This window comes from Prionailurus viverrinus, chromosome B1, assembly GCF_022837055.1.
Source record: "Prionailurus viverrinus isolate Anna chromosome B1, UM_Priviv_1.0, whole genome shotgun sequence".
In the NCBI taxonomy this organism is placed as follows: domain Eukaryota; kingdom Metazoa; phylum Chordata; class Mammalia; order Carnivora; family Felidae; genus Prionailurus; species Prionailurus viverrinus.
Genome location: NC_062564.1, coordinates 34,384,710 through 34,411,462, shown reverse-complemented (window position 1 = coordinate 34,411,462; position 26,753 = coordinate 34,384,710). Strand labels below are relative to the sequence as shown.

Here is a 26,753-nt window from a genome sequence, read left to right as displayed (position 1 = left end):
TTGCAGGAAAGGGCTTCTAGACTCCAAACTCAATCCTCGAGTAGGTTCTGATTCACAAGGTCAGGAAAGGGGCTGAGGTGATGGAGAGCTAAGGGTGAGTGGAGCCTAGATCTACCTAGAACTCCAGGTGGTTCATGGATCATTCGCTGTGAACAACACTGACAAATGCTGACGTTTCTGGAAGTCTGGCTTTCCCATACGTGGAAATGTTGCCATGTTGGCTAAGAGAGGCTTGAAACCACAAGCTTAAAGACTAGGTAAGAATGACTTGTTTTAAATCAGAGCTTCTTTGGACACTGAAAACAATTTAATTTTCTAAGTAAGTTAAATGTTCTCTCCCTAAGTTTGTCAGTCTTAAGCATTTTCTTGATTAGCTCTTTCTTCAGAGGAAACTCAGAGGTGAATTTCAGGCCATGCTTTGTGCAAATAACTTTAATATTTGAATTTGTTCAAGTCTGTGTTTATAAAATGATGCCTGACCTTACAGAGTATAAAGTGTGTTCTCATCAGGTGCCATTGTCACTTTCCCCACTCCAATCCTTACCAGTCATCTGCCCCATACTCCAGCTGGCTCCCACAAACGTTAGTTAATGGCCTTCTGATAAGTGCTTCATGGGCGATCTTTCTTTCAGCCATATTTTTAGAGGAAGAGATGACAGGAGACTGAAAAATTAAAATCAAGATAAGCGTTCTCTGCCTTGGAATGTTATTAAGAGGATGTGGTCATTTAAAAGTACTTTTCCCTCTTCTCCCCAGTGTTTGACATCTGAAGTCATGGAAGATGCTATCACACCTTGCTTTATTTAACATAGCCAGAGTCACCTGTTTTGAAAAGCCTAGCAACATTAACCTTAAATGAAAAGAAAATGGAACAAAAAGAGAGATAAAGGGAAACTAGGTTTTGGCAACGGGAGATACCAGCTCTCGGCCAGGCCCCCACAGCTACTCTGTTAAATGGCTCCATGAATTTATTTTACAGGGAGATCATCTCTGCTATCTGAGTATGCTGAGTCTGCCATTGTCCAGACAAGATTCAGAACCCAGTTAAGTTATATAATGTGTTGATCTGTAGGAGAACAAAGAAGGGGGCAGAAGAGTTAGGGAAGGGACTCGACAGTGGAGATGGTGAGGACTGACCTTTTTTGGAGCCCAGTGGGACTTGCTGAGAAGGGTCAGAGGGTTCAAGAGAAATTGGGCTGAAGATTATACACTAACGCCACAGCCATTGCACCCGAGGCCAAGGGCATGTGCTGGCAATGCTGGGCTCTCGCAGGAGAGGCGAGGTGAAGCAGAGCTGGGGATGTGGGTTGTACTGCCGCTGGCACAAGCTTTAGAGCAAGCCACTGTTGCTAATTCCATTTCTTTGTGCTGAGCCCCCGCTTCCCATTTTATTTCTTGTTGTCAGAGATGAAAGGTCCCTAAAAGACGGATGGGGTGGGGGCAGCATAGGAGTAGTTTTGTTGGATGCGGCCGCCTTCTAGCCCAGATTTCACGAGATAGGCTGACTCCCGATGTCCTTCCTCACTGCCTTGGTAAGCCGCTGTTCAAAGCATTTGTCCTGATTGGCGGGTTGAAGACCTCCATACTTTGTTTCGCTGATGGTTTGGCACCTACTTGACTTTGGGTCTTGTAGAACTTCACTTACTTCCAGGTCTGCTACTTCCCTTCGGGAGCCTGACAGGGCAAGTGATTTTAGTTCATGCGAGTGTTAAGATAGTTTGTTATTCAAGGGAATAAGGAGGACTGAGGAATGGGTTTGATCAAAAGCGCGACAGCTGGGTTTGCTCTCGTTCCTGAGCGCAAGCGGTACCTCTCCCGGACAGCACACTACCTCGCAAATGCTCACCCCCGTTCATACAGCCAAGAGGGTGAGGAGGGGGCAAAGATCAGGTGTGATTTACTTTTCTGCTGGGGAAAACAGCTCAAAGAATTTGTCATCCCAATGGCTTCCTCATGGTATAGGAGGGAACGACAAATCTGTAACCCGATAAGGAGTGGTTTTTACTCATTAAAAAAAAAATAAGAAAAAAATGTTGAACTGTTATTATTTTGTAGGGGTGGAGGGGGCTATTAGTCCTAGACTGTGATGAATACAGAGTCTGGAACTTAGTAGGAACTGGATCATGATGTTTGGTGATATATGAATTGCCTTGACCTGGAGTTGTGGGATTCAGCAGTTTTCTTGGAACAGACACATATCTCTTAAATATCAAAACCATTAGAGGTATATATGAACAGCTGTCAGTCAAATATGATGAGGGAGTTTGCTCTTTTAAAGAGGCCATTTATATAAATATATATGGTGAGACCATGGTATCTATATTTCGGATCTCTTAAGGGCAAAATAGAGTCGTTTTAGGGTAATAAGTGACTGATTTAAGGTCTGCTTTTTGATTTTGATTTTAAAAAATTTTATTTTTGTTTCATAAAAATAGCATATGGTAGGGTGCTTGGTGACTCAGTTGGTTAAGCAACTGACTCTTGATTTCAGTTCAGGTCAGAGTCGTGGGATCGAGCCCCATGTTGCGCTGTATGCTGAGTGTGGAGCCTGCTTAAGATTCTCTCTCTCCCTGTCTCCTGCCCCATCCCCTGCTTGCACTCCCTTTCTCAAAATAAATAAATAAACATTAAAAAAATAAAACAACGCGGGGCGCCTGGGTGGCGCAGTCGGTTAAGCGTCCGACTTCAGCCAGGTCACGATCTCGAGGTCCGTGAGTTCAAGCCCCGCGTTGGGCTCTGGGCTGATGGCTCAGAGCCTGGAGCCTGTTTCCGATTCTGTGTCTCCCTCTCTCTCTGCCCCTCCCCCGTTCATGCTCTGTCTCTCTCTGTCCCAAAAATAAATAAACGTTGAAAAAAAAAATAAAACAACAAAATAGCACATTGTAAAAATACAAAAAAATCCTACCAAAACCAAAACCCGAAAAACACTGCAAAAAGCAAAGCCAAAATGGCAAGTAACTCTTTAAACAAAAATAATCACTATCAACATTTTATTATGTAATCTTCTAGCCTTATGCATTCATATAATTATGAATTATATATAATTCAATATACATATTCATATATATATATTTGGGTACACATACAAACAGGAGATCATAATGTACATATATTTTGCTAAGTGTTTTAGCACTTATATATTTTGAACCTTTTCCTATGTCTATAAATATGCTTTTTATCTTTTTTAATGACTAAATATTATTTCATTACAATTCCCTTAATCACTTATTGCATATAGAGATTATTTTTATTGGGTAACACAAATTTTTGGGTTAAAAATTTCCAGAGTAAAGTGTTACATGTGTACATGTCCTTATACTACATTTCTATCTGTGGGATCTCTAGTTTAAAGGCATAAACTTTTAAGACCCTGTACAGGTACTTATAGGATATCCCCAAAAAGGTATTGTGTTTTGCATTCCTGTCAGTAGTGTTTGAAAGTTTTGTTTTTTTCCCCCAAACACTAATCAACATTGGAAATTATTATTAACAAAATCTTTTCTCGTTATACAGGTGAAAAGGTACAGATCTTGAATTTTTTCATTTTCAAAGTCCAGTTGTATTTGTTCTTTTGGAATTTTCTTTCATTTCCTTTGCCACTTTTCCCACCTGAGTGTTTATGATTATAGATGCTAAGAGCAGTATGTGTGTCTCACATGTGTCTTGCTATTGTCTAAAAACAAAATCTGGGGCGCCTGGGTGGCTCGGTCGGTTAAGCGTCCGACTTCGGCTCAGGTCACGATCTCGCGGTCCGTGAGTTCGAGCCCCGTGTTGGACTCTGCGCTGACAGCTCAGAGCCTGGAGCCTGTTTCGGATTCTGTGTCTCCCTCTCTCTCTGCCCCTCCCCTGTTCATGCTGTCTCTCTCTGTCTCAAAAATAAATAAACGTTAAATGTTTAAAAATAAATAAATAAAAACAGAATCTTCTGGAAAGAGAATGATCACTTTTTAATTAATGTAGCTATGCCACATTCTCATTTAATTAAATTCAGCCAGAGTTCCTATTATATGCCAGACACTGTGCTAGACACTAGGCATACAATTTTGAGAAAAAGATACTGACCTGGCTCTCAAATAACATACAGCTCACGAGGGAAGAAAAACAAGTCCATAGACAATTCAGATCCAGTAAGGGGTGGGGGGGGGTGGGGTGTGCCTGGCTGGCTCAGTCAGTTAAGCATCTGGCTCTTGATTTCAGCTCAGGTCATGATCTCGTGGTTTGCGAGACTGACCCCTACATTGGACTCTGTACTGACAGTTCAGAGCCTGCTTCAGTCTCTCTCTCCTTCTCTCTCTGCCCCTCCCCTGCCTGTGCTCTGTCTCTCCCTCTCTCAAAATACATAAAACACGAAAAAAAAAATTCAAATTCTCCATTAAGGAAGTAAGCATGAGAAGCTTTGGAAGCAACGGAAAGAGTACCTAACTCGGTCTTAGGTAGTTATATAAGGCTTCTTGGAGCAAAGGATGATTTCACTGAGTTCCAGAGGGTGAATAGTAGTTAGCCAGATGTGAGTGTGTGTGTGTGTGTGTGTGTGTGTGTGTATAGATGGAACAAAGTGTAATTGTATTGCTAATATGAAGTATTAACAAAGGTCAAGGAAAGCAAGGTAAATGCATGAAATTGCACATACTAAGTACTTGGCTGGAGCTCCCAGCAAGAGAAGTAGGATGGATTTGAATAGGTTGGCAGGAGATTGAAAAGTAAGAAGGGGCCGGATCATGCAGCATTTTATATGATATTCAGTGTGTGGTGTTCATCTTTTTCTGGTATTTTACGGTTGCCGTTGATGGTTTCTAAGCAGTGGGGTGACAATCAGATTTACTCTGTGGGAAGAGTCTCTTGTCCCTAAAGTAGGGAATGTGTTTGGGGACAAAGGCAGGGCATTCCTGAAATCTGAGAGAGAATTTAGGAGACTCTTGAGAATGAGGCCTAAGTCAAGGTAGCAGCCATGTGAACGTGGATAAATGGACAGGGTAGGGAGACAATTAGAAGGAGAAATCCGTGGTTCCTATTTGCTAAGAGCGGTCAGGAGACAAGCGTCAAAGATGGTATTCAGGTGGATGGAGATGCTGTTTGGTGAGTTTGGGAAGGCTCTGACAATGAAGGATGTTTGGAGAATTCAGTTTTGGGTATATTACGTTTTCGGTGGCTATTGTACATCGGAGAGGAAGTATCCAGTTGGCCAAGTGTTGGATGTGTGGGTCATTTTCAAGGGAAATATAGTTTTGGAGTTCTTAATATACAAACAGGAATTGAAACATGCCAGTAGATACAGTACTGAAAGAGAGGACGCAGAATGAAAAGAAGGACCAGAACACAAGGCTGAACAACTCCGTCCTTTTGGGGACGGGAAGAGGAAGAGGCTGAGGAGTGTTGTCACGGTGGCCTTTTACAGAGGACAGAATGTTTACCAGTGCCAAATGGGGCAGATTAATCCCATAAGATAAGGATTTTGGATTTAGCAACAAGAGATGTTTTGACCTAGTTTAGAGTCATTTCAGTGGAGGTGGATGCCAGATTCTAAAGAACTAAAGAGTGAATGGGAGGTGAGGAAATGAAAAAGAGTGCAGACGTCTCTGTAAAGAAGATGGTGCAATTGTGAGAGAGGTGGTGGCAGCTGAAGGAGAGACAGCTCTGGGAGGGGGCAGAAGGGAGGGGCTGCCAAGGGATGCGAGGAAGGGGCACCTGAAGGCCAGGGATCTTGCATGAGGGGGACATGGTTGGGATCTAGACCTGAGGTGGATTCATTATTCTGAGCCAGGAAGAGAGATGCCGTACTTTTTGTGGCAGGAAGCGTAAAAGAATAGGTGTGGATGGCTATGGTGGCAGGGAATTGAGGGATTTCCATTTTGCCTGTGCGGTGAGAAGCAAGATTTTCTGCTAAGCGTTAGTAGAAAGGTGGTTGGGTGGGAGTAGAGAAGGTTTTAATCCTTGCTGTGGAGAGTGGAAGACAGAGCTGAACAGGGATGGGTGGGAAGATTCCCAGGCCGCGCCGAGGGTCCTGGTAAGCTGGAAGCTGATCAATTTTAAGTGACACCAAATCTGTGCATGCTTTAGGATTTTCTTCTCTGGCTGATGTTGGGGTTTTTCCAGTTGAGCGTGGCAGAGATTGATGGGGCAAGCTAGTTGATGGGCAATGCAATTGCATGGCTGAAGCGATTAACCACGAGTAGAAGGCAGAGCAGGGAGAGGATGATGATAGGATAGGGGTTGAAAGATCAGGAGAATGTAGAAAGGTCAAGGGCCGGGGAGTCAGGGTAAGGTTAAAGAACTGATGTAGTGCAAATAAATGAATAGGAGAGCCATAAGGGAAAGATGTTGCCACCAGAAAGGGAGCTTCCGGGCTTAAGATTTCTGAATTATACCAGTATCACAAAAGGGTGACAGTCAATATATTTAACCGGTCTGATAATGACCAATCAGAGTAAAACACTGCCATACTGGTGTGTACCTCCTGGATCCAGGGCATGGAGCTGAGGAAGGACTAAGGGTTTGAGCACGGGATGAAGCGTTCTCACGAAGTTGAACTTGTCCAGACTGCTGATGTGACTTGAGAGTGAAAAGGACAACCGTGAACCTGGTACCCATGTCATCAGTAAACGAGAGGCAATTCCTCTTAATATCATCCAAAGTACACTTAGGCTGGAGAACAGTGACAAAGAGAGGAGGAGAGTGGTATAGCCAGATGGCCTATCTTTGTTCTATGGGCCTGCTGTAACAGAATACCACAGACTGGGTGGCTCATAAATATCAGGAATTTATTTCTCCTAGATCCGGAAGCTGGAAGTCCAAGATCAAAGTGATGGCGGATTCGATGTCTGGTGAGGAGACGCTTCCTGTGCATGGATGACTGTCTTCTCACTTTTATAAGGACACTAATCCCATTCATGAGGGCTCTACCCTCATATCCTGGTCATCTCTCAAAGGCACCACCTCCTAATTCCATCACCCTAGGGGTTAGGATTTCAGCATATGAATTCCGGGGGAGAAACAAACATTCAGAACACAACAGCCTGAGCCTCGGTGGGTCAGAAGTTTTGTGGAACAGTGGCAGAATCAGTCTGGAACTGTGTTGGGAGTAAGTGGCCTTTGGGCCCCACTCATCAGTCTAGAGATTTGGAGGAATAAGTAAGCATTTGGGAAGATGGCAGGGGACAGTGTTTTTTGAGGAATCAGGTTTTAGATGAGAAGCTAGAGGTGATACTAAAAGAGAAGGTGAAGATATTTACCTTGGAATGGGCAGAGTTCGGAAGGAGGATAATAATAGGAGGTTCATTCAGGGGGGACAGACATGAAACAATAAGAAAATGTGCAGACATTCAAGGAAAAAGTCAAACGTATTCTGAAAAGTTGATTTATTTTTTAAACCTGAAATTAATCTGTATTCTACACTATTAAACAATCTGACAATCAAAGCAAAACAAAACAGAACATGCAGACAGAGGGGCTAGATGTTGGGGTGCTTAGACTGTGAGTGGTGACTTTGGATGACCAGGTGTAAGGCGTGAAGGGATTAACAACTGCAGCCTTTCCAGATAGCCCTAGAAGTCTCCTGATGGATAGGGGATGGGGAGGAGAGGAGCTCAGGCCAGTGTGGAGGGAGTGAGGCATGGCCTGGAGTGATTGTATTTCCAAGAAATCCCAAGATAGATGAGGAGGCTGTCGTTGGAATGGGTGCCAAGATTTTGGCCAAATGTTGGAAACACTGACAGTCTCTGTGGGACATAGACTATATCTGGTTTTTCCTGAAGCACAGTACACTTGCAGTGTGACTTAATTGTGCTAGAGTTGAGAATAGCATTCTGTCCTCAACTGGAAGCCACAGATCCCTTATTACAGAGTGGGAAGCAGAGATGCATTTCACTGGCAAGCAAGGGTCTGAATTAGTGCGTTCTCATTTTTAGCTCAGCCTGCTGCATGCAGCTTCCAGGTACAATGTCAAGTAGCACATAGGTACTCTGCTGATTACTTCGGTGGTCAGGCTTCAATTAGTTATTTGAAAAATGGGGTGATATGCATTACTCTTCAGACTTTATGGTAGAGAGGTGGGGTGGGCCTAGCCAATGTCTCATTCTGGCACTCAAGTTCTTCCTTGGGGTACGATATCAAAGGACTGTGGGAAATTTGGTTCATGGCAGAGCTTGAGTGTCAGGAAGAAAAATTAGTGACCTGAGGGGTATTATGAAAATAACTACGTGACAAAAGAACCAAAGATATATGAAATCTTGATGTAATTTGACTTGCAGATGGCCATATTCCTTCTGGCTCTTTAGTATGATGTCTTGCACAAACTCAGCAAATCTCTAAACATGTTTGTGGATGAGTCTTTTGTTGCTCAGGTTACCAGGAGAAAGGAACAGCAAGTGTAAACTTTTATCAGGGCTAGTGCTGGAAAGAAATATAGTCATGTGGTGTTGTGATAAGCTGGCTGACCTAAAGATGCCCAAATGGCACCTGGAATTAATGTCTCTACTCACCATGGCGATATGCACTCCATGCCCTGTTATCCATACACTGTTATGGCTGCTAAGGCCCAGCATTCTACTGGAGGAAAAGCCCTGGATTAGTTGGTGGGTAATAGAAAGATTTCCTTCCTTCCTTCCTTCCTTCCTTCCTTCCTTCCTTCCTTCTTCTGCTCACAAATGCTTAGTGCATGCCAGCTTTGTGTTAAGCATCGGAATACAAGGATGACTAAGTTCTCTCTCTTTGCAAGCGTTCTCCAGTGCACTTGGCTATAAGCTTGGCTCTGATGGGGAAGGCTTCCCAGGTGATATGAACTTTGGCCAATGAAAAGGAGTTTGGGGAGAAGAATATTCATGAGAAGGAATGACATGAGTGAAGGTAATAAGGCAGAAAAGGTAATGGTGTCTTTGGGGGAAGACTGAGAAGTTAGCATTAGGAGAGCCTAGGGTGTGTGTTGAAAAGAAGGGCCCAGATTTTGAGGGGTTTCAATTTGAAGTCAAGATGCTCGATTTTTGTCGTTTAGGCAAGGGGGAGCTACTAAAGCAAGGGAGTGAAATGATCATGCTTGTGCTTCAGCAACATCCTTGCAGTGGCTGTGTGGAGGGTTCTAGAATGGAGGAACTGACACAGTTATATGGAAACAGTTGGGACCTTGCTACTCCAAGCATCCTTCATGGAGCATCTGCATCACCTGGGAGCATGTTAGAAATGCAGCCTCCTGGGCATCACCCAGAAATACTGAATCACTTTAATGAGATTCCCAGGTGACGTGTATATACAGTAAATCTAGAAACACTGATTCAGAAGCAATGCTAATAGCTCTTATGGCATTCATGTAGGTCCCATGGGAGGGGCAACCTGACCTGTTCTTTCTCTTATTCTACAGATTCACAGACAGTTCCAAATTTTTGAAAGGCTGATAGAAATTTAAGAAATTTTTGTGTGTATTTCAATAATTGGAAAAATTCTTTTAAGCCATGGCTTTTCAAAAACATTTTAGTCATGGACTCTCTTTTCTTTTTTTTTTTTTTAAGATTTTTTTTTTTTTAAGTAATCTGTGCACCCAGTGTGGGCCTCGAACTTACAACCCCAAGATCTAGAGTCTCATGCTCTTCTGACTGAGCCAGCCAAATGCTCCATGGACTCTTATAACTGTGTGAATGGGTTCCGGAGGGCAAACATAAGAGAATATCTTATCTATGCTATTTTCTTTTCTTTTTTCTCTTTTCTTTTCTTTCTTTCTTTCTCTTTCTTTCTTCTTTTCTTTCCTCCCTTCCCTCACCTTTCCTTCCTTCGTTTCTTTTTCTTCCTTCCTTCCTTTCTTTTTCTTTCTTTCTTTTTCTTTCTTTCTTTCTTTCTTTCTTTCTTTTCCTTTCTTTCTTTCTTTCTCTTTCTTTTTCTCCTTCTCCTTTAAAAGTAGGCTTCATTCTGCACAGCCAAGGAAACAACCAACAAAACTAAAAGGCAACCAACGGAATGGGAAAAGATATTTGCAAATGACATATCGGACAAAGGGCTAGTATCCAAAATCTATAAAGAGCTCACCAAACTCCACACCCGAAAAACAAATAACCCAGTGAAGACATGGGCAGAAAACATGAATAGACACTTCTCTAAAGAAGACATCCGGATGGCCAACAGGCACATGAAAAGATGTTCAGCGTCGCTCCTTATCAGGGAAATACAAATCAAAACCACACTCAGGTATCACCTCACGCCAGTCAGAGTGGCCAAAATGAACAAATCCGGAGACTATAGATGCTGGAGAGGATGTGGAGAAACGGGAACCCTCTTGCACTGTTGGTGGGAATGCAAATTGGTGCAGCCGCTCTGGAAAGCAGTGTGGAGGTTCCTCAGAAAATTAAAAATAGACCTACCCTATGACCCAGCAATAGCACTGCTAGGAATTTATCCAAGGGATACAGGAGCGCTGATGCATAGGGCCACGTGTACCCCAATGTTCATAGCAGCACTCTCAACAATAGCCAAATTATGGAAAGAGCCTAAATGTCCATCAACTGATGAATGGATAAAGAAATTGTGGTTTATATACACAATGGAATATTACGTGGCAATGAGAAAAAATGAAATATGGCCTTTCGTAGCAACGTGGATGGAACTGGAGAGTGTGATGCTAAGTGAAATAAGCCATACAGAGAAAGACAGATACCATATGGTTTCACTCTTATGTGGATCCTGAGAAACTGAACAGGAACCCATGGGGGAGGGGAAGGAAAAAAAAAAAAAAAGAGGTTAGAATGGGAGAGAGCCAAAGCATAAGAGACTTAAAAACTGAGAACAAACTGAGGGTTGATGGGGGGTGGGAGGGAGGAGAGGGTGGGTGATGGGTATTGAGGAGGGCACCTTTTGGGATGAGCACTGGGTGTTGTATGGAAACCAATTTGTCAATAAATTTCATAAAAAAAAAAAAAAATAAAAAAAATAAAAGTAGGCTTCATGCCCAGTGCAGAGCCCAACATGGGGCTTGAACTCATGACCCTGAGATCAAGACCTGAGCTGAGATCAGGAGTCAGATGCTTACCCGACTGAGCCACCGAGGCACCCTAAGGCTATTTTATTTCTCAAGCTTGGTGACAGTATATGGATGTTCATGTATTATAATCTGCCATTTTTGGTTAGTTGTAATATTTTATATTCAAATTCATAAAGTCTTGATTAAACAGTCATGTTTAGCGATCTACAAAAGAAACAGAACAAGAACCAAGGTGGTACCTCAAGACTCATGTGAGGAGTGGGAGTAGAATCGAAATGATGGTGATAGCATTCACATACAGAGCGATACTTACATTAGTTGAGGGCACAATAAATACTATTTGTGGGGAAACTTGCTATGTGCTGGACACTTTCAGTATTTTATATGCAACTCATTTAATGCTCATGACTCCAGGAGGTAGGACTGATTACTTATCTCTGTTTCATAGGGATATTTTCACAGCTGAAAAAACTCAGATATGAAGGTGTCAGCTACTCGGTGCAAAGCCACAGAGGAACTAGGATTTGAACTCAGTTTGGGGAGATCTCAGGTCTTTTTTATTTTTTAAATTTTTTTTAAGTTTATTATCCTTGAGACATAGAGAGAGACAGAGCATGAGCAGGGGAGGGGGAGACACAGAATCCGAAGCAGGCTCCGGGCTCTGAGCCGTCAGCACAGAGCCCGACCCGGGGCTCAACCCCCGAACCGCGAGATCACGACCTGACCCGAAACCGGATGCCTAACCGACTGAGCCACCGAGGCGCCCCAGGTCTCAGCTCTTAAATAGCACGCTAAAGTGTAGTGTGGACAGCCTCTCTGCCTGGACAGGTGTGATAGAAGAAGATGGAGGAGGCAGGATCATAATAAAATCAATGTAGTCTTTGTCCTGGGCCCGGTCAGAGAACGGCAAATGCCATACGTTTGTGGCCTTAGAGTGGCAACTCTTGCAGTATTTGTTAGCTGTCCTGTGTGCATCTGAACTTGGAAAAATGCAGTCTGGAGGCAGAAATGAATGATAGTGAGAAAAAAATCCGTGTTTGAATTTCAAATGTAGAGAAAATCCACAAATTGAAACAGACAAACGAACGATATAAGAGCTTTCCTTGGAAACACTACACTACAGTAGCCCTCCCCCACTTTTTTGTGACTGAACTCGTAACCATCCTTCAAGACTCAGGTAAATGTCATCCTGCTGTGAATCCCGTCCCCCGTTTTTTGACATAGGAAGTTCCCTCCTTTTATCCCCATCCCCTCTCCTCGGATGCTAATCGCTGCGATTTAGTGAGCAATGCCGCGTACTGGCCACGTAAGCACTTCACTTATTTTATGTTCTTTTAATAGTGCTATGGATAGTTACCACTCTCCTCATTTTATAGAGGAGGAAACCGATGTCTTTCGGGATGAAGTCATCTGACATCATGCAGTTAACGAGTGGCAGAGCCAGAACTGAAACCCCAGAAGTCTGACCCCGGAGCTGGATCCCTCCTCACCACAGAGCCATCTGCCTCTCGTCACCTTGATTTGTCTTTTTTTCCCCCTCTCTCCTGAAGTCCTTCTAAGCCATTCATTTAAAGCATTGAGGGTATCCTGCACCTGGGTGCTTTTTCCGGTGCTGGGACCACATCAGTGGCTACACAAAGGGGCTTCCAGTCTGAGCACAAGGTGGAGGGCAAGGTCTTCTAGAAAGTGAGGACGGCACAAATAAAGGTCCGGAAGGGAGACCGAGCACAGCCTTAGCAGAACTCCCGCACTGCGGGAGCACAGGGTTCATTGTTGTGAAGGAAGGGGGGAGTCTTGAGGCTGGAGAGCTGAGTGGTGTCCAGACCATCCAGCTTCTCTGACGTCTGGAAGGACTCTGGGGTGCAGTTTTATTCTGAGGGGAATGGGAGCCACCAAACGGTCTTAAGGAAATTTGGCAAGTGTTGATTTAAACTACATCCGTTTACATATCGGCACTTAATTCGTGACTTTAAAGAAATCAACCGGCCGTTAACTTCACGTTCAGAAAGTCTCATTCAAGAAGTTTTTAAAGAATAACAATGAAAGACATTGGGGAAAAAAAACAATAAAATGTAACACTTTATTTTTATTATTATTATTTTTTTTATCTTAGAAGGAATTCACCAAAGGCTTCATATTATGCTATGGCATCTTTAATTATAAAAATAAGCAAATAAAATAACTTGCATCTGTCATTACCATGATATGTTTCATAACCTTTATATGCACATGGAGCTTAAAAATGTAATTTAACAATAAATAATGACATATACCAGATATGCTCACTGTTTATTCCAGTACTCAGCCAAAAACCTAAATATCATTTAAATTATAAATACATAATGCAAATATAATGGCACAAAAATGTCTAAAGTGCAACCAAATCACGATAGAAGAATCATGCAAGCTGGTCTAGGTCAGCCCCCGAATCACTCTGTGCAGCAAACACAAGACGAAGCTTTGGAAGTTTAAAGGGGAGTCAGAAGGAGTGGGGTCGGATGGGGACAAGAGAAGCAAAAAACTAGCAACATCGTGAGAACTGCTTCTTTCCATACGTGTGGATATATGTATTATAGATACATATAGAAGTATCGCCGTGGGGAGAAAAGGGGGGTACCACGGTTTGAAGAGGTCACAGCAAACAAAGAGAACCTACTGGACTGAAGTAAGAGAGAATTTGGCTAGGAATCCTCGTGAACTACTTGTCGCATTGGGGTCCTGGCTTAGTGGGTTTGCGAAATGGACACAACACACATACTTGGGTAGCTTTTCTGGTTCAGAGAAGTCAGCCTTGCCTGGGGGGGTGGGGGCTGGGGAGGGCGGGAGGGGGAGAGTCAACTTAGCGTGTGGTCTACCTGATTTCCAAGAGGCTAAGGCAGTGTCCATATGTTTGGGGACCTGGGGATGGGACAGTTCTGAGTATAAAAATGCTCTTAACAATCCGATGTCAGCACGCTTAGAGGCTGTGTGGGGACAAAGGCAGCAACGCCGTGCTGCTCTTGCTGCTGGGTCTGCTGCGATTGCCCTTGGTCCTTGAGCAGCGCGTTACTGCTTTTAAAGGCTTTATGGTAAAGTTGTATTGCTTTTCATTTTTCTGGAGATGTGCCCTCCCTCCTCCCACCAGGAACCCTATCACTCGATTTGGTCAAATCTTGAGTTCAACCTAGTGAGAGTCAAGCACCAATGGTTTCTACCTAAGCGAGTTTGGAGTGGCCCCTGCAGTCCTACCCCTCCTCCCTCTTTCTCCCTCAACATTGACCTTTGGTGGGCAGTGACGCTCTTAAGGGACTGTTGGGTTCAAGGACAGTGACCCTGAGAAACTACTGTTGTTCATAGATAGGTTAGTCATTTGGCTTTGGTGGTTGCCATCTTGTAAACATCACGGCAGAAATAATCAAACCACCAGCTCTTTTTTTCCCTCTCTTTTTTTTTCTTTTTTTTCTTTTTTCTTTTTTTTCTTTTTTTTTTGTTTTTTTGTTTTTTTTTTTTACATTTTTTATTTTTTTATTTTTATTTTTTTTGCGATCCTACAGAGATGGCCCAGCTGCCAGGACTACTTTGGCAGGCAGCGTGCTACAGGACAAAAATGTAAGAGGAGTCTATTAAGGCTGGACAGCCCAGGGTTATTTATACCCCCTCAGCCCCAAGTCCCCGGAACTGAAGACCCAAAGGCTGATTGACTCGTTCCTGATCGATGTAATGGAAAGTCTCCCATGCCTTCATCGGTTTGCCAGAGCTATCAGGCACGGATGAGAGGCGGTGAGACAAGAATTGCCACTTCCCAAGATAGAGTAGGCCTTATGACGCTGTAAGTGGTCCAAGCCCAAAGGGATGCTCTTTTTGGTTCCCGTAATTCCCAGTTGGATGTGACAGAGCCGTTTCAGGATAGATCTAAGTCAAGAGTAGCCTCTGGGTTGAGGTGGGCTGGGAGATTAACATTTTACCTGGGGTCCTTCAGATAAACCTGTTGGTTTTTCCTATCTCGTACAGGCCCATCTTAAGTTTTGATGTTGAGTAAAACTACTTCTACCCCCTTAAGTTATAAAAAAGGCCACAAGGAGCATTTATGTGGATATCTGGAAGTGAGATAGTTATTCCATTCCCAGGAAAAGAAAAATAAAGCTAAGTTACAAAACTAAATCTATATGCAATAAAGTTATTATATACTGCTTTGTTTAAGCAGAGTCCTCTGGAATTTATGTACAGTACATTAGTTTTCAGCTATTTATATTCCACAGTTCGACCTTAAGATTCTCTGGTTTTAAGACAATTGTTAAAGGTACTTTTAAAGCTCTGAGCAGTTACAGTACATAAAGATGTTAGCTTTTTGTTTTTCATTAGATGCAAGAAGATGCGGGCTCAAACTCTGGTTGAAGAGCCAGGCTTGAGCAATTTGGTAAATGTGTTGGAAAGGAAATTACACACTAGAGGATCAAGACCATAAGATACTAGCTCATGAGAGATCAAGAATTCAAACACGACATTCATATTCGTCCATGGCCAGCACAGATTCATCACACGAATTCCATTTAACATCTTTATGAGCGTTTAAGACATGCATTTAAGTTAAGTTGCTTCTCATCAGCTAACTCTACTGGGGCAACCATCCTAAAAGGCCTCCACATCTTCCAATTACAAGGACTGGGCCTTACGCGAATGCTCTGTGTTTGAGAGTAGTTTGAGGGGACCCGGGAGAAGACATGGTAGAGGGAAGTGATCAAAAGGGTACTCTCTCCTGCCGAGAGGCAGAAAGATCACACGTATTCTGTCTGTGGGAACGCTGCCATCGCAGAATGTTGGGATATTGATTACAGAAGCCTAGTTTCATGCAGTTTTCTGTCAGGGGAATAGAAAATAGGAACTACTTAAAAAAAAAAATCAAACCAGGCACAGTACACTCAAAGTTGGTGCTCGAACACCTTTAAAATGATACTAGTTGGGCGAGGTTGGGAACACCTCTCCCCGCTTATGCACTCTCTTGTGAGGTGCGTTTGATGTGGGAGGGAGAGGCCACCTCACCTCGGAGGTTCCTGAGGAGGACTTTCAGCTTCTGCGGCTCGCTCGTGCGCCTCCTGTTGAAGTCAGCTCGTGGGTATGTTTGGGCACAGTGATCTGTCTGCAGGATGTGAAAGAGGCTGGCCATGTTGGGCCCAATTTTCTCCATCAGGCTGTCTCTGATGGTGCTGACCGTGTCTTCGTCGCATTCCAGGAGGCTTCGGACAAGTCTGTTATAGTATCTGCAAGGCAGATATACAGGCAACAGTCAGTCAGCGAGAGCCAGGCAAGACCCGGTCTTTCATCCGGGCTGCAGCCAACGCCATCCGCCGTGGCCAGACCGTGCGTGACAGCACAAATGGTTGACAGCTGGCAGCCATGTCTGCAAATCTTAAAAACGTAGAAACGCATAGCTAGATGGGCTCACAAAGACCGTGCAGTGGCTACGTCATCATCTCACAGAGAAGAAACAAACGTGGGAGGAGCTAAAGCAACTGGTCTGAGGTCGTACAATGGGTTAGTGGTAGTAACAAGACTTAGTCCAACGTAAGGAGGTGTGCCCAGCCCCGGCCACTTACATGAAGAGTCACTGGCACAGGAATTGGCAGGTATTTTGATGCCCCTTTGCAATTTTCCTTTTGTTTCGTGGTGTGTGTGCAGGTGCACGTGCACCTGAGCGCATACTCAGACTTCACTTCTATTTTCAAAGGAGGCCCCTGCCTTCGAGTGTCTCACGCGTTTTACTCCCCAACCTAATTTGCCCATCACGCGCTCAGCTCGCCTTGCTAGAGGCCATCGGCTGCTCTCATTCTCAGTCTTCCTTCAGAGGCACATTGCGGTCAGAAGGCCGAATGCCAGGCAATGAGGACACTTACATGGAAACATTGGTGGTCCTTGACGTTTTCCGCTTCAATAACTCCCCCCAAGTCTTCTCCTACTGCTCTAGCTTTTGCGGGCCCCTTCCTTTTTTTGGACATTTTACAGATCCCTGCTTAGCATCACACGGGGCAGCAGTGCATGGTCTAGGGATGGTTCTGTTTCCCCTACTAGGCAGTGAACTTATTGAAGGCAGGATTCGTGGCTTTATTTTTGGTAACCCTCATGTGCCGGGGTCCCGGGGCCACACTGCCTGCTTCCTGTCAATTTGTTAATTTATTTTGTGGTCACTGAGGAAATGGGGAGTTTTAGACACAACAGTTCTTTCCAATAAGTCATGGTTCCAGGAAGAAAAATTAGAGGTTAGGTGTGGTTAAGTTCAAACAAACAAAAAAACCCTTTGGGTTTGGTATAAATCACCTTCATTTTAGATGCAAGTTGTTTAGGTATACCAAACCCTGAAGCTAAGTGTTATGGCTCAGGAACAAGCTGTCTAATATTTACAGCGTATGAATTACTTGTCCTGTTCATTGGGAAGACAGTTCAGGTAATTTTCCAACGCGAGGTGGGACGTGTTTGCTCCACTTGGAGGTGGCACTTGTCAAAACCCATTAGCTCTGTGTGCACTAATAAGAGACTCTCCCGATGACAGTGACCTCCAGTATTTATGTGGGGAGACTCTTTCCTCAGAGGAGCCTGCGGGTCACTGGGGCCACAAGATCTTCCATGAAAAGAAACCTGTTTATTTTTAACTCACCTCGCAGAGCACAGGATCAAACATCCTTCCAGAATAACTTAACCCCCCAGAGAGGTCCTTTCAAGGATGTACGGTAAACAGAGTGGAACACGGGTAATGAAGCAGAGCGGTCACCCTTCCGTGGGCGAGCAGATGAAGCTGGGGGCCGAACGAAAGAGAAATCCTGCTGCCTGGGTCTCAGACACAGTCCTGGCTCTACCCCTCCCACGAGGGAGGATTATATCCAGCTGTTGTTAAAATTGGGATTCTCTGGCACAGAAACACATTTTCCAGCCCTTCGGAATTATAAAGCACATGAGTCAAAGCAGATCTCACTTGGATGGGGACATGGGGAGAAAGATGGTTTTGGAAAAACTGAGAATAAACTACTTTGCACCAACGGCTTCAGATACCTACGTACCCACATAGATCCCCAGGCACCCCTTTACTCTTGGGCTCTGCAAGGACATGGGTCCCCGTGATCTCTGGGTCCATTTCACAGGGCGATTAGATCTTAGAGAATAAGGTTTCTGACCTCTCACCCTCCTGGCCCCCAATCAGGACTTCGTAACTTAAAGCGAACCCTTTCACTTCTAGAAAGAACTGTTCACAACAGATGACCCCCCCCCCCCACCCGCCCTCACTGCCCCTGCCAAATGAGCTACAGAAGAAGGCCTTTCCTTAGACTGACACTGAAGGCTTTTGCCCGGATGACGAAGTCTCACCCCAGTAAGGAAACCAAGCTTCTGTCATTAGCCTCGCCTCTTTAAGGCCAGATGTGCCTCTTGTGTTCCACTTTGTTAAAGCACTTACTCTCCCTCTTTGAGGGTGCCTACCTTTACTGCTACTTTCGCTGCTCACCAAGATAAGACACCTGTTTTTGGTGTTTCTGGATGAGGACCTCACCAGCCTGACCACCCTAGTGACACCCTCCAAATCTACCCTTAGCTTCTCTTGTGGAGCTTTGTTAACGCAACAAGGGCAGGCTAAGAGGGCTCCCTGTAAAATGTCCATGGCTCCATTACCGCTCCTCCAAGTCTGCAAAACGTGTCAACCTGTCAGGCTGCCTTGAGGCCAACATCATTTGCCAGAGTGAGCCACAGTTTAGGCCCGTGCCTCTCCATTAAGGGCTAGAATACACAGGAATGGCACTGACCTCTGGGATTGTGTGGATGAATGAGACAGACCCTCCCCATCTAGAAGTCACTAAGTGAGATTATTTAAGAGATTGTGTCTCCAGCACAAGTTGAATTAGCGATTGCCACATACTTGTCGCGCACCATCATGTACCCACGGTTTATGTTACTACAGCTGTTGGTAAGATGTGCTTTCTCTTTGAGTGGATAACTTACCAAATTTAATCGTTGATCACCATGGGGCACATTTATTCATTTCTCCTTGGTAGTCTATTTTTTTCTCCTTTTATTCTACTTGGACTGTGGAGATTTCCTACAAGTTTTACTGGTTGCCATTTTTGAAGCAGAAATCAAATAGCTTGGCTCAAGGCCACATGCATTCTAGGCCCTACTCTGTCAATTCGCTAGCTGTGTGACTTTCAGCCGGTCACTTCCTTTTCTGGGCCTCTGTGTTTTCAATCAGTAAAATGAAGCGTTTACAGTCTATGCCTGTCTCCAGCTATGGCATTCTATGTTTCTAGGGATTTGATACATAATTTCCTTCTTAATTGAACAAGGATGGTGCAGGTCTGCTTTAGGTTCATCCTCTGCAAGAGGAGTTAGAACTATTTCAGAAGGGTCCTTTCTTCACCTTTATAGGGGTTGGCAGGATGTGCTGCAGGGACTTGATGGGCTAAGTGCTCTGATCATCCAGCCTGGAAGGACCTTCTAAAGCATGTTTCTTTCCTCCCACTTTGAAAATTCCATCCCTGACCTTTTTCTTTTTTTTTCTTGGTAAAGAATAACATCAGATATTCTCCATAGCTACTGTTTCAGCCATGCTTTACCCAAATACACACATACTGCCTAGGAACGTTCTGTGTGAGGGTTTATAAATAGTCCTTTGTTTCCCTTGATCAATATTATTCTTCTGTTTCCTGTTCCCTATCCATGCCCTAGAGAGCTGGAAGCTTTGTCAGTTTTCCCACCCTGGATCTGGATTGGTCTGATTTCTTCCCAAGCCTCACGCCTCCCAGCTTGCCTGATCAATTTTGCCTGCGTCCCTCATGGCTAAGAGAGCAGTTTGCGAATTCAGCCAGGGGGACAGCCAACTCTCCTTTGTCTTTTGAGCGCATTTCTCCCGTGGAAAATGTCCCTGTTCTGGCTCCTGGTCCAGTCACAGGCTTTTGGATTCTCCCAGGCCCAAATCTCATGCTAGATAAGTCACAGGAAGGTGGAATGAACCTGTAACTACTTCCCTTTGCAATTCGGTGCCAACTGGCACAACTTAATGTGTCTCTGTGGTGGGACAGAGGCTGGGAAAGCAGGATGTTTCAGGAGAGTGAGGAGCTTAAATAGAGCAAACCAAGCCCAGTATGGAACCGGAAATCTCTACAGTTCGGAGCAGGAATAATATTAACCAGTTGAAGTGAAATAATGGGAGAAAGGGCTGCATGAAGATTCTGGTCTTCAAGAGATGGCCACTTTCCCCCACTGTCCGAATAAGCGTGATTTCCCGAGATGAAAAAGGGACATGACCAGGCTCCTGTGGCCATCTGACAGAAGTGGTGTAAAAGAAAGCCCATTGAAAGCAATAGTGGCCTGATTAAAAACTATTCCTAGTTGCTTCTTAGATATTTAGGATCACCAGTCCAGAGTCTATATCATCCTTTCTATACGACCTCTCCCTTTATAAATGGAAGATATGACCTCAGTTGAAATCGAGAGGTTTGCATCGCCTCAAAGTTGGTCACATGCCATATTGTAAGTCACAAATCGTCACAGGATCCTTAACGGTCTAGACTTACAACGATGGCTTTGCCAACACACCCCTGCCCCCACCAGCTGCCCCGCAAACACATACTTTGTCCTTAGCCCCTGTCTACTAAAAATTCTTTTCTTTTTTTTTTTTTTTTTCCTTTGTGGTGAAGGGAGACTCCAGCAATTAGCCAGCGATTTTATTTTATTTTTTTCTTCTTCTCTTCAGATGTCACAAGAATCTTTTTGGGAGAATTTTAAGACCAAGATCAATATAAAGAGATAGGCCATTTGAGATAAATGTGGGATTTGATTTTCTTGTTCTGAGGAAATCAGCTCGGACCCAAGGACACGGTCACTTCTCAGTACCGAACAAATGATTTTATAAGTTGACATGAGGTTCTGGAGAGCCTTTACCGTGTGCTTCAGTGTGAATCAGAAATTTTACAGAGTTTTAATGTCAGGGGCCTTTAGCAGTTCCCTAAGGAAGACCTACCTTTCCCGTCTTCTACTTGCATACATGTGTGTGACTAAATCACTGGTAAGCCCCTGGAGGAACAGGCTGTTGGTGCTACCCGAAGAAGGGACAGAACCTGGCTAGGAGATTAAGCAGGGAGGCTCGTGTTAGCTCTCCGGTGGCCCAGGCAATAGGTAATAGGACTGATCTTTGTCAGTGTGTGCAGATTTGGCTGGGGAGTCAAAGGATCATAGTGCTTCAGGACTAGGCGGCGAGTTTCAGGCCGTGTGGCATCACAGTAGGGCTCAACGCGTCCCAGCCTCACTGTCCCTGCCATACCTCCATGCCAGCCCCACCGGCACCTCTCCTAACTTGATCGCAGATGGGGAAGCCCAGGTCTTGCTGGGCAACTTTGTACGTCGTGGAATGAGGATGTCAGCCCTCTCGTGTCTTGGGTGTCCACTCCCGGCTGGTAAAGACAGTGAGTTGGCAGCACCGAAAGGCTGCTCAGCTATGATTACTTCCGGGGTTTTGGGTCACGTTAGAACACTCAGATGAGAATACGAGCACTCGCCAGAAACATCGTTCCAGGAAATTCTGGACTAGAGAAAGAACTAACATGGGCCTGGGAGGGGGAATCATCTAGTCCAGCCATCTCACTTTTCACAAAGGAAATCTGAGTCCCCAGCGAAGTGACCTGGCTTATTCTGGGCTACCTACTGGAATATGTGCTTGGGCTTGGGACTGCTCAGAACACATGCGGATTTAAAAGTCTGCATTATGCTCTCTGTCTCTCAAAAACAAATAAACATTAAAAAAATTTTCTGAAAAAAGGGCGCCTGGGTGGCTCAGTCAGTGAAGCGTCTGATTTCAGCTCAGGTCATGATCTCGTGGTTTGTGAGTTCGAACCCCACATCAGGCTCTGTGCTGACAGCTCAGAGCCTGGAGCCGGCTTCGGACTCTGTGCCTCCCTCTCTCTGCCCCTGCCCTGCTTGTGCTCTGTCTCTCAAAAATAAACATTAAAAAAATTTTTTAAAAGTCTGCATTATGACATTTGACCGGGGTTTTTATAATGGCCAACTGTACCGTGCATAGTCATAATTTCAGCCAAATGTGATATCTCAAAAGCTTGTGTCCATAAACTTCACAATGCCCTTCAGGCTTATTGTGAGAAACTGACAATGAAAATGCACTCAGGGATGCCACAGATGGAGCTTTCTATTAGCTGCATGGAAAGACTTTTCCTATAACAGTGAGGAAAAAAAAAATCCAGGCTGCTTAAGCTGTCACAACCAATCACAAACATATTTTCCCTGCAAAAGCTGGAAAGGCTGCAAGCTAAAATAAGATCATGACTGTGGCAATTAACCCCCTTCTGTGTCTGGCTCTGCCACCGCCCTGCCCCCCCCCCCCCCCCCCAGCGCAAAAAAGCGGACTCATTCTGTACCTGTTGGAGAAGTGATTGGGGAGCTGGACCACCTCGGTGATGGCTTCGGGGTTCCGCTTGGCGACGCTGCACACATTCAGCTTGCTGTAGCACTCCTCTTGCACCTCAGCAATCATCCTCTGGAAAGTGGAGCATCTCCGAATGGCGAGGAAGACCTTGGAGGTGACCCCATTGGCGATGCACTTTAAGCTCTCTTTGACAAATGCTTTTCCCTGCCAGGCAAGGGGTAGGAGGAGAAGCTTTAGCTCGAGCTGCCCAGAGAGGACGGGGCATACAATATGTGGAAATTTAGGGGGCTTGCCTTGGCGCGGTCCCCTGGCCGTTTGTCTGTATGTCTTCGCATGACGCGACCAGGATTAAAAAAAAAAAAAAAGTCCCTACTCTCGTAGACTACCTTCAGAACTGAGCTCCGTAGAAATAATGAGACAGGAGAAAGAAAGAGACAGATCCACAATCAGCCACGCTGCAGCTTGAACGTAGCCATGATGCGGTTTTGTCTTGGGATCGAGACTTTGATAACTCAACTCACAAGCCAGGATGCTGGGTCCTACAGTGAGAACTTCTTTGTTGGAAGAACATTTTTATTTCCTCTTGAAGAGGCGAGGATTTTCTGGTCATCACCCCTCCCTTATAAGATAACCTGTGTCAGTGTGTGACAATCGTGCATTAGAGGGTGGGGAGCGTCTCGTACAGAACCGGCTTCCTGGCCGAAAGTGTGTGTGTGTGTGCGCGCGCGTGTGTGTGCACACGTGCACGCGCACACGCGGGAGTGTGCGTGCACACGCTGGAGCTGGGGATTTCGGTTGAGGAGGCTGAGAAGCACAGCTGCTTCCCTACAAGACTAGTTCCTAAGAACAATAGTCTAGCACACTGTTAACGACAAGCAGCCAGTGGAAGGCAGGGGTCAAGGTCTGCTTACCTGAGTGTCAAATTTAGCAGCGCTGTACAAGAAGGATTTACAGATGTCGTACATCCCATCTGTATCACAGGTGGAGTTCTCCAGGCAGGCAAAAGCCCCGCAGCCAACCTGCAGAGCACTGTTGAGGCAGCGAACCACTTCAGCTGAAAGAGACAAATCCATCCAATCTGGGTCAAGCAGTGAGGGTGATTCGGAAGGGTCGAGGGGGCGCCATTCAAGGACAAGGGGTCAGAAGAACTTCTCTTCGGACGTCTGCGAGGGGGCCAGTAGATAGACCCGTTCAGAGGGGGTGGGCTCGGGGGCAGGCCAGGCAGATCCCTCCTGCACCTGGAAGGAGAGGGCAGGAGCTTTCCCTGTTGGTCTCACCATCACATACAATTTGGGTGGCCGGAGGAGTAAGGTGAGAGTCTGTGGAATGCACAGTGCTTGAAACAGCTCTCCAGCATCAGAGGGTATCACTTAGAGCCCGAAAGCCCGGGAAGGCAGGAGGCAATGGCTGGTGGTCAGGTTTAGGAAGTAGAAGGGCCAGGGAGTCCATTTGGCTTCTGAAAACGCACTCCGGAGTAATAAGAATGGAATTTTAGACTAAATGGCAGAGGACCATTTGCCAAGGAGTGCGCTTGGAGACCCTTCCAATTTAGGGCTGCTAACTTACCTTCATATTGGCAGAAAGGAATCTGGTCCGTTCATGTTTCACCCCAGCCCCCACCATAGGACAGTGCTTAGAGGTATGCATAATCTCTCTCATATTAAAAGCCATTTCTCCTTCTTTTTTTTTTTTTTAAAAGAAACACAGGTGTGGAATAACAAGGCCAAGGCACCCCTTGTGCAAGACTGGAAGAAAACCGCAAAGAACTTGCATGAGGCTTTCTACATTCTGGATAAGATCTCCCATAAAAGTAATTTCTCTCCTACAGAAAGGGGGGGGGGTGTTCTGGCAAGCAGCTCGGCAAGAAATGATCTGCAGCCTTCATACCATAGGATTCTCCTCTGAGATCAAAAGCCTGGTTCGGTTAGGCTTCCCCTCCCCCTCCCACCACCCGCAGCCTCTGGGATGTTACAAGTCATTTCCCTAATTATATATTTCCACGGGTTCAAATTATAACTTTGCTTTAAGCAGTTTTAATATGCATTAGGGTTGCTATTGTTTTAGGCAAGCTCGAATTGTGAATCACTGCATTTCTATAGCAACTAAGTACAAAAGGAAGTGAAGCAAAGCCCTCCTCTGGGCAGGGACCTGTGCTCTTCGGAGAGGAGCGTTGTCTGCAGCATTTGGACACCTGCGATCCCATCTTTGCTGACAGGGGAGTGAGGGCAGTAATGTCAGAGGGGCAAGCTGGACAAGTGAAGGCAAAAGGCAGAGGTGTTAATACCGGCTTCCTAAGGACTCTTTTCCTTTAGAGACCAAGATAATACACAATTAACTGCTCTGGGAGTCAGCACGAGAGCGAGACCTTCCCCTTGAAGAAACAGCTGCTACATTTCACAAATACTCTTTTTCAAGGGGGCCCTCTGGCCACGGGCTGCACTGCACGGGCAGCTGAATGAAGGCGCGAGAAAGCCGGGAGGAAGAGAAGGAGCAGTGTCAGGGGTGGGATGTGTAGGGTTTTCTCTGCATCTGCCCGGGATTTGTCAGCCTTGAGGGCTATGGTTCGGTAAATCTGTCTGCAGAGGGAGCTTTCTGTGTGTTCTCTGAAGGGGCAGGGAAGTCCAGTTATGGGGACTTAAGGGTGAAGAAAGGGGGACAGCATCAGACAAACCGTGTCTCACCTTAAGATCGGCTTCAGCTTCTGGAAAGTATAGAGAGCGCTTTGAAGCATGCCAACATTCAGGCCTTTCCCCCGCCCCCTCCCCCCCTCCCCCAAGAGGGTACGTGCCAGATTTCAGGCAATCAGGCTAGTAGGCTTATGCAATGAAATACCCTCAGCAGAGCGCCCGGCTTCTTCGTTAGTTGCATGCAATTTATTAAACAAAGGAGCTCCACTTCCTAAGGCTATTGGATTACACTGGCAGTTTATTGCCATCAGGCATGAAGCACATTTATTATCAAGATCAGCCGTCACAGACACAGTTGCAAAAGCGAGAGGCAAATGAGGACAGCTCTTTGGGGGAGAAACCGGTCCTGGGTTTGCCGCTTACCTGAGTTCTGAGCTGCCACCCGGGATTTCCTGGGGCTCACAGAATCATTCTGCTCCGCCTCATGGGTTGCAGAAGCACTGATCACCAGCACCAGAAGCACTGCTGAGTTTTGGAGCATTCTCTGAGAAGTTTCCGCTAAGTTGTTGGGTTTTTTTTTTCCTCCCCCCCTTTCCTCTTTCCCTCTCCCGGCTTGCGTGAAGATGTGGATCTGGATACACTGAAAGCCTAGGTGAGGATTTGATGAGGATTTTTTGTTGCTGCTGATGCTGTTCCTGCTGACGCTTTTGCTGCTGCTGTGGCTGCTGCTGCTGCTGCTGTTGTTGCTGTTGTTGGCTGCTGCTGCTGCTGCTACTGCTGCTGCTGCTGCTGCTGCAGTGGCTGCTTCTTGCACCTCTGGCTTTTGCAAACTGGGGGCCCAAGAGCTGCACCCAGGGATTTTATAGCCGTTCTTATCGGTCCTTAGGATCAGGGACCAATCAGGTCCTTCAACTGGTCTGGCTAGCCAATCGGAGGGCACTCTCATTGGGCTGGAGCTGTTTGACTTCTTAGAAATATTTTCCAGCAAATTAAAAGTACCTGCTGCCAATGTTTTACGTGTGTGTGTGTGTGTGTGTGTGTGTGTGTGTGTGACGGTGTGTGCATGGATGTGTGAAAAGCTATTTTCATGGCGTTAAGGGATGACTGTGTATTGATCGAACTGAGGGAAAATCATGAAAATCTCAACAAGGTGCTTTTGGAAATACATTTTTTCTTTCAAATGATCTACAGGGGGTGGGGAATGGGCAGCATCAGCAGGATGTGAAGTGTGGTCTCTTTGGATTCGAACTGAACCTCATTACAGCCGTTTCAGTCCGATTTTACTGCATACTGTCTACCTTGTAAGCTACATGCACGGCACTGTCCCCATCTTGTTGGCACATACATATTCACAGGTCTGTGATGCACTTTGGTTGCACGTGGGCATCCTGAGTTCTCACTCACATATATGAACCTCTGAGGAGGGACGCATCTGAGTGGAAGGGCCCTGACGGACTGGGATAGGACAGCTCTGAGTGGTGGCCCCCGTTCTTGTACTGATTAGCTCTATGACCTTGGTCAAGTCTTTTTACCTTGTTCTGCCTCTGTTTTCCAATCTGTGAAATGCCAACATTGAAGTCTAGCATCACTTACATCTCTAAAAACTATGATTCTCCAGTTACACAAATTTACCTTGATTCCATCTTCTTAGTCACCAGCAAGATTGCACGCCCAGGAGTGTTAGTTACCACAGGTATACACATGCACACCTCCACACACTAAACTCAGCAGGGAGACATCGTGAATGCCTGGAAATTAACAAACTGTGTTTTCAAGC

The 26,753-nt window shown here is 45.3% G+C and overlaps 1 protein-coding gene across 2 annotated transcripts; it reads right to left on the bottom strand.

Moving 5' to 3' along the window:
- Positions 1–104: 104 nt before the first annotated feature.
- On the bottom strand, positions 105–25,759 carry STC1 (stanniocalcin 1). 2 transcript variants are annotated; one of them, XR_007151802.1, is made up of 6 exons: positions 25,400–25,759; positions 23,261–23,403; positions 22,342–22,553; positions 14,515–16,194; positions 6,568–6,577; positions 105–115 (listed from the first exon to the last, which is right to left on the bottom strand). XR_007151802.1 is itself a non-coding variant. In XM_047857333.1 (4 exons), the coding sequence occupies exons 1-4, from the start codon at positions 25,515–25,517 to the stop codon at positions 15,924–15,926; spliced, it is 744 nt and encodes a 247-aa protein (XP_047713289.1). In that variant the 5' UTR covers positions 25,518–25,759; the 3' UTR covers positions 13,031–15,923. The 2 variants fall into 2 exon arrangements, 1 of the variants encoding a protein (XP_047713289.1); XM_047857333.1 differs by lacking the exons at positions 105–115; positions 6,568–6,577 and having other exon boundaries at positions 13,031–16,194.
- Between the last annotated feature and the right edge of the window lie 994 nt (positions 25,760–26,753).

Coding starts and splice junctions, on each gene's coding strand:
- STC1 (XM_047857333.1), bottom strand. CDS start 25,517: ATGCTCCAAAACTCAGCAGTGCTTCTGGTGCTGGTGATCAGTGCTTCT. Junction 22,554..23,260: donor CTGCTAAATTTGACACTCAG/GTAAGCAGACCT, acceptor CTTGCCTGGCAG/GGAAAAGCATTTGTCAAAGA. Junction 16,195..22,341: donor CCCAATCACTTCTCCAACAG/GTACAGAATGAG, acceptor TCTGCCTTGCAG/ATACTATAACAGACTTGTCC.